This window comes from Rosa chinensis, chromosome 5 (genome assembly GCF_002994745.2).
Source record: "Rosa chinensis cultivar Old Blush chromosome 5, RchiOBHm-V2, whole genome shotgun sequence".
Taxonomy (NCBI): Eukaryota; Viridiplantae; Streptophyta; class Magnoliopsida; order Rosales; family Rosaceae; genus Rosa; species Rosa chinensis.
The window spans coordinates 63,294,650-63,302,650 of NC_037092.1; the positions used below are offsets into that span (position 1 = coordinate 63,294,650).

General features: G+C 38.3%; 1 protein-coding gene across 1 annotated transcript; it reads left to right on the forward strand.

The window, feature by feature from the left end:
- Positions 1-346: 346 nt before the first annotated feature.
- LOC112166274 (UDP-xylose transporter 1) lies at positions 347-3,381 on the forward strand. Its single transcript, XM_024303070.2, has 7 exons — positions 347-717; positions 1,310-1,451; positions 1,604-1,788; positions 2,048-2,115; positions 2,224-2,356; positions 2,495-2,656; positions 2,856-3,381. The coding sequence occupies exons 2-7, from the start codon at positions 1,331-1,333 to the stop codon at positions 3,189-3,191; spliced, it is 1,005 nt and encodes a 334-aa protein (XP_024158838.1). The 5' UTR covers positions 347-717; positions 1,310-1,330; the 3' UTR covers positions 3,192-3,381.
- The last annotated feature ends 4,620 nt before the right edge of the window (positions 3,382-8,001 follow it).

Sequence of the window (8,001 nt, forward strand, 5' to 3'; positions counted from 1 at the left end):
CTATTAACTTAATGTGCTTATCATATACATACCACTTCCAACTTCGAATTTGCTATCAAATTTTTGGACTTGAACACTAGAGGATATATAAACGTAATTTTCTCTATTATCTGTTAAACCAAGTAAGAGGATAAATGTAAGCAAAAGATGGCCATTTTCCATTACATGAAGTGCGGAAAGGGTGTTTTTGGCAATCAAAGCAAAATCCCTCAATACGGTCATTTGAATTTGTCAGTTGTAACTCTAGTTGCTTAGATCGGCCGTTAACCTGCTTCTGGAATCTTAATGGGAGCCACGCGATGAAAACAGGACCCAGCAGTCTATAAAACTAAACTCCGTCTGGCACCAACCACAAAATTAGCTAGAGGCCTAGAGCAAACCTACATAATATAAAGCCTCCGAAACCTTGTAATTACATGCATACATTCTCATACAAGCCACGACCACCTCTCTCTCTATCTGAGGTTCGTTATACCAATACAATCCCACCTCCAGTTTCTGAAACCTGGGTTTTGTAGCTCAAACTTGCTGCACTGGTGATTTAGCTTCATGGAGTTTTAGCTAGAAGCCGTACGTATTGATACATGCATTAGGTCATCGAGGTTCATTGAGGGATTTCATCTCTCTCTCTCTCTCTCTGCGATCATAAACAGCGAAGATTTTGCAGAGTTGCAGAGCTTGTAAACTGCCGGTAGAGATTTCTGGTATCTCTGAAAGGTTCGTACTCGGCCGTCCTCTTCTTTATCTTTTAATTATTATGTGTTCATCATCGTGGAGCACATAAAGCTACCTCAACATGGGTAGTATAAAATTGAGCTAGCCAGCTAGGGAAATGGGTGTAGCAACAAATTGAACTGAAGCCTTGACAAAGTCTTTGTTGAGCAAGGACATTCTCTTTGTCCCTGACCAACTTGCATTGACATTCAATCCTCGTAAAACATACATCTTTTAGGTTCTTTTTTTCAGTTTTTGCTAATGACCTTTGGAATAAACAGCTCAATTGGAAAACCATTTAGCCATTATATCTTTAAAGAACATCATAGTTGGATAAACGATTAATATTATAGTCATGCCATAGTCACTAAGCAACTTAATTAACATTTTTTATGTAATGCATTTTTCCCACAAAAAGTTTTAAAATTTTCTCATAAATAGTATATTAAGTTTTATCAAGTCACCAGCACCCTTTCCTTTGTTATCCAAGTATTATTTGGAAGTAGCATTTGGCATGGCTTCTCACAAAATATCAATTAATTAGCTAGTGTACGAGTACATGCACCAACCTATAAAAACTTGTTTTCTTTTTCAGATAGCAATACATATCAGTAAGATGGGAGAAATGACTGGCTTCCAATTGGGCGTTATTGGTGCACTGTTCCTTTCAGTGGCATCATCTGTGTCCATTGTTATATGCAACAAAGCCTTGATGAGCAACCTTGGCTTCCCATTTGGTAACCAATATTTTCCTTTTTGTCTATTTTGGTTAGTAAAATGTTGAGCTTTAATTCTCAGACTTAACTAGACCTTTATTTTAATAACAAATTCACCAATGCATATATTAGTGTATAAATTTACATATTTATCTTCTTCTTTTTTGGAGCAGCAACAACACTTACCAGTTGGCATCTCATGGTAACTTTCTGCACACTTCATGTGGCAAATCGTCTCAATTTCTTCGAGAGCAAGTCAATTGACATGAAGACTGTCATTCTCTTTGGCATTCTAAATGGTGTTTCCATTGGACTACTCAATTTGAGTCTGGGATTCAATTCTGTTGGGTTCTACCAGGTATACACTGATTTCATCTCATTCATTAATTTTGGTATGACGACTTTGCCACTATACCTATTATTCCTTAATCAACGCAGTTATAATCACAAATGTGATGAATAAGAATGATACATAGTAGTGCACTTCGATCTAATATGCTCATTTTTCTAATGTGGTTATCTTAATTAAAAGAGAATCATATTCGAAGTTATAAGAATTTCAGATATGTTAGGCTTTTCTGTGTTTGTTATAACTTTTTTTTATACTCAATTTTCAGATGACCAAGCTTGCAATCATACCATTTACTGTGTTAGTGGAGACTCTTTTCCTGAAAAAGCAATTCAGGTAATGCATTTTCAATTTGTTCCCTGCCTTTTATTCAAAACATATATATATTCACTATTCCCATTTCAATTCTTACAGTAACCCTTTTCTTTAATCTACTTTTTGCAGCCAGCAAATAAAGTTCTCTCTCTTCCTATTACTTGTTGGAGTTGGCATTGCCTCTGTGACAGACCTCCAGCTCAATTTTGTTGGAACCATTCTCTCGCTTCTAGCCATCATAACAACCTGTGTTGGACAAATTGTATCCTTTCTAATTTTATTTTGTATTTTATGTTTTCTTTTTCCAACTACTTTCTGTTGTCACGTCTTTTTCCAGTAGGTTTGACTCCATAGATGGTTTTTAAAAGAGGTTGATTCTTAACTAAGCGTTCAATTTCAGCTAACAAACACAATACAGAAGAGGCTCAATGTTTCTTCTACTCAGCTACTCTACCAGTCAGCACCTTTTCAAGCAGCTATTCTTTTCGTCTCCGGACCTGTGGTGGATCAGTTCCTCACCAAGCAAAGCGTCTTTTCCCACAAATACTCCCCCATAGTCTTGGTATAGTCTCCTTTACATATTTAATTGCAACTATAGGACACTAATGCATAATTAATAATCACAAATGCAGATATTTATGTAGGATAATATTCCCTTATAGGTAACTAAAATCACGATTAATGCATATATACTTGATGCTATTTTCAGGAGGCTAATTCCCTACATGGTAATTAAAATTTTTCAATGATTATGTGTGTAGGTATTCATCATACTCTCATGCCTGATAGCTGTCTCTGTGAACTTTAGCACCTTTTTGGTGATTGGCAAGACATCACCAGTGACATATCAAGTGCTAGGGCACCTCAAGACATGCCTTGTTCTAGGATTCGGCTATACATTACTACATGACCCTTTCACTGAGAGGAACATAATCGGAATTCTGGTGGCCATTTTTGGGATGGGATTGTATTCATATTTCTGTGCACAAGAGAACAAAAAGAAACAAGCAGCTGACGTTAAGGATGGTGCTCCACTTTTGAGTCAGGATAAAGATAGCCATGAGGTTAAGAAATTAACCAAGAACTCTCTTGTTTGAGTGATTGATAGGATTTTCTTTTACACACTGAGTTTTAAGTCTCCTAAGACATTTTGATGGGTGTAAATGTTTTTTATTCTTTCTTTCGTTGACAACTTGGGTGTGGGGTTTAAATGCTTCATCATTAGAGCTACAATATCCCACAAAATTTTCACACACATTGAATTAATAAATTTGTTATTTTCTTGTATTTGAATCCTAAAACTGGTAACTTTTACCAAATTATATGTGTACACTACACCAATATCATAATCAGACGACAGCAACAATTTTAACTATCATCCTAAATCATCAAACAACAACAAAAAAATTTCTGTCGTCTAAATTTTCAAATCAGACAACAGTTGTTACATTGCTGTTATGCGACTGTAATTCCGACAATGGTTATTTTTTTTGATATTGTCTGAATCAATCAATTCAGACAACAGTTATTACATTGGTGTTATCCAAAGTTGGTTAACACAATGGTTGACAAAAGATGTTGTCTGATTGTTTTTAATCACACAACAGTTATTTTTTCTCTGTTGTGCAATTTATATTAATACAATGGTTGAAAAAGATGTTGTCTGATTGTTTTGATTCACACAACAGTTTTTAGTTGTCTATTGTGCCACTCTCTTTCAAACAATATACTTGAATTGATGTTGTTTGAGTTTAGGGTTCAATATGCTGGCGCCCTAGAATTGGCTTTAACACTTGCCAAATTTTCAATTTTCACTTCCCTCCATTCGACCAAATTTTACATTTCACCTGGAGTAGTATATAAAGGAAAGGGAACCCTAGCCTTTCCTCTTTTTCCCCTTCTTCCTCAGTTCCTCTCTCGAGCCACATACGCCTCTCTCTCTCTCTCTCTATGGGAACAATTATACATGTATAAATTGACTACTTGTTCATGGACTGCAGAAGGAAAAGACCATTGAGACAACCTACATTACAAATCCCAGATCAATGATGCAAGTAAGTATCCCCAAGTACTGAAGCTTTCCCTTTTTTTTTTCCTTTGTTTGTCCCTAACTGGATATGAGCCTGACATTTTACACTTACGCATATTTGGTTGCGCAGTATATGTGCCTATTGCGCCCCCATAGCGCACCAAAATAGGTCCTCAGAGACGATTAATGACAGGACCCGCCCCGAATTTCACCCTGAAATTCGAGGTGACCCTGTGCGGCCCACCTTAGGAATAACTCTACCGAAAATTCAGCAGAGTCACCCCTAAAAAATGGACTACCCAAAACCTGTAGAAAATACATTCACACTTTTAACAAATCATTCATAATCTCCTGGAGCCACCATGCTCCCCAAAACCCAACAACTCCACAAATTACAACTAAAATCCAAACAATACAACATAATCCAAACTTACAATATTTGTCCCACAAGTTATCAGAGCAATCTAAAGGAGGAAAAGAATTCAAGATACAAGTGGGTTCAATAAATAACCTACAATATAGAAAACAACACCAGCAGATGCTATGCCCCGAATCCTACTATGCCGAACCAGCTACTCTGCAGACTGGGCTTTTGAAAACGAAGGGCCCAGGGGAGGGAAATCGGACTAGCCCCGCTAGTCAAAAATAATATAATATATGGGGAAGAAGTATCACCATACGAAAGAAGGGAGCCTCCCAGGCTCTGCTCTACTCACCCACGAACACATAGTAAGCAGGGAGGAGTACTAATAGGCTAGCTAGCAATAAAAATAAATCGACCCAGGTATGGTGGGTAAAAATCATATGAAAATCGAAAATCAGTAAGGCTTCCCCAATATCTCACAAGAAGAAAGTAATATTCCAATGACGTGGCCCCGCACGCCAAAACATTCTCGAAATAGAAATACATTATTTAATTTCGGAAATCACCTCAGAAAATAATTAGTCGAAGTTCAATATAAATCACAAATTCAAATCGAGCATAACAAACTTAAATTCGAATTTCCAATCGATATGGTAATGAATACTTAAATCCAAATAATATGCTCGATAATCTAAAACAATAATTTAAATCACTAATCCTTTTCCCAAAATAAAATCAATATAAATCAATATCAATTTCCCGAAAGTGAATTATAATAGTATGATCATTAATTAAATAAATACTTATGTCAGAAAAACAATTGCATGCATCAATATTTAGAAAACAAAAGTCCACTCACAGTATACGGCTAACGTGGTATCCAAGCGTAAGGATCCTCGTCGAGTGATGAGTCGGTATCTCGTCCTGTACACAATCATTCGTACATAATTAATTACCGGACCGAAATTGAATTACGAAAATTAGGTATTGAAACTCTAAACACCTCCTTAAACCCAACTCCTTCAATCCACTTCGGATTCCCTCCAAACTACACCATAGAATCCAATTTGTCGATTTATAAATTCTAGGTATTATTCAAGAGAAATCCGATCATTGGATCCTCGATATTCGATAACCGGTATTTTAGTTTGTTCAACAATTCGAAATCCAATTCCAACTCTTCCAATTTTCACCAACATCACAATTACAACCTCTATAACTCATGTACATTTTAATTAATTAAAAACAGAAACCAAAACTCTGCCCTACGCACCACCACGCGCTACCCACAGTGGCGGAGCGTGGGGCCCACGCGCCACCGGTAACAACCTCCACAACTGGCTACCAAATTCCATGTACAACATCAATTCAACCCACTGATCAATTCTCTCAACTACAACACACCCGAATTATGCCTTAAAACAATCGAACCCGACCGGTGAAGAACAACCCAAAAAAACTTCAAGAACCCTAGAAATTGCAATCATCAATTTGACTCCTACACTGCAAATTGAAATGAAAGACCTTAGGGGAAATGACCTATGGAAAAAACCGAACCTTCAACGCCAGTTTGGTGGCCGGAGATGGCCGGAATCGACGAAAATCCCAAACTGCTATAGTAGACTTTGAGGCTCAATTCCGAGCTCCTCTGGTCAAGTGACCGCAAAACACCACCGCAGGCATGACAAGGAGGAGGAGGCGAGCTTGCTGGTGCCCGGATTCTGTCGTGGGTCGGCCGGAGAAGGGAGAAATCGGAGGAAGAAGAAACCGGACCGAAGAGGAAGAAAAGGTCGGGGGAGAAGAGAGAGAAAAAATGGGTAGGTTTCCAAAAATGGAAACTTACCACAGTAACTCGGCTATTTAAAGAAAGTTACCATGAACAGTAACTTTAAACTTTCGCTTACGAACTCCGATTTTTACGAATCACATATGCACGCGCTTGGTTTAACGTCCTCTACAACTTTCATGAAGAACATTTTCCCAAATTCTGACCCGAACAAAAAGTCAACTTTTAGGGCCACTAAAAGTACTGAAACGACAGTAAAAGTGAAAGTGAAAGTCATTTACCGTCCAAATGACTAGTAAACCGGTGAATTCAGGTTCGGGATGTTACAATTAAATATTTATGTTGGATACGAATCCCCAATAATTATCCGCTATTTAGAACCCTTGACAAGCGATCTTTTTACCTCTAGATTTGTGGATTGTCACTTTGATAAGATAGTCTTCCAGTCATTAGGGGGAGATAGGAAAAAGTATTTTCCAAGGGAACGACATGAATTGTCGTGGTTTGTCCCCACTCTGTCTCATTTTGATCCCCGCACTTCACAATGTGAAAGTGAAGTGAAAAGAATAATCGATCTTCAGAACGTAGCAGATTCGATGCCTGATGCGTTTACTGATATCGCAAAAGTGACGAGATCACATATACCAGTTGCAAATGTGCCTGCAAGGTTAGAAGTCCCCAACAAGGGGCACGGCGCAGCAGATAGAGGCACTGCAACCACACTTAGTGGAGGTGTGGTTGAGGCCGTGGCTCCCCAAAGGAAGAGGGGGAGGCCGCTTGGTTCGATTGGCACTCACCCAAGGAAGAAGAGGGTGAGTAAGGCACAAACCGATCCATTAATCATCAATGTAGAGAATCCCTTTCATGAGATTGTCTCTGATTATAGTTATGTCCATGAGTCAATACTGGAGGACGCTCCAATGATTAAAATGACTCCAGAGAACAAAGAAATCTCAATGGATTATGAGAGTGGGTATGTGTTGATGGAAAGATCTTCCATACACATTGATGATATATTTGCATACACTGTTGCTCAAGAAATCATAGAGCACAATGATATCGAACTACGCTCTGTTGCAGAATGTCAACAAAGAGCAGATTGGCCTAAATGGAAAGAAGCAATCCAGGCAGAATTAGATTCTATGGCAAAGAGACAGGTATTTGGCCCGGTAGTGCTAACCCCGCCAAGTGTAAAGCCTGTAGGACATAAATGAATCTTTGTTAGAAAGTGTAATGAGAATAATGAAGTACTGAGGTACAAGGCTCGCCTTGTGGCGCAAGGTTTCTCACAACGCCCTTGAATTGACTACGAGGAGACATACTCTCCCGTAATGGACGTTATAACGTTCCGCTACTTAGTTAGCTTGGTAGTTTCCGAAGGACTAGAAATACAGCTCATGGATGTGGTTACTGCATATCTCTATGGGGATCTTGATTCAGAGATATATATGAAAGTGCCTGATGGCCTTACATTACCCTAGTCAAGTGACTCTAAACCACGGAGTGCGTTTGCAATTAGGTTGAAACGCTCACTTTACGGATTGAAACAATCCGGGCGGATGTGGTATACCAGTCTAAGTGACTTCTTGATTGGGAAGGGATATAAGAATGATAAATTATGCCCTGCGTATTGATAAAGAAAACAAGTTCCGGATTTGCAATTGTAGCTGTATATGTCGATGATATGAACATAATAGGTACTCTTGATGAAATAAGAGAAACCGCGAG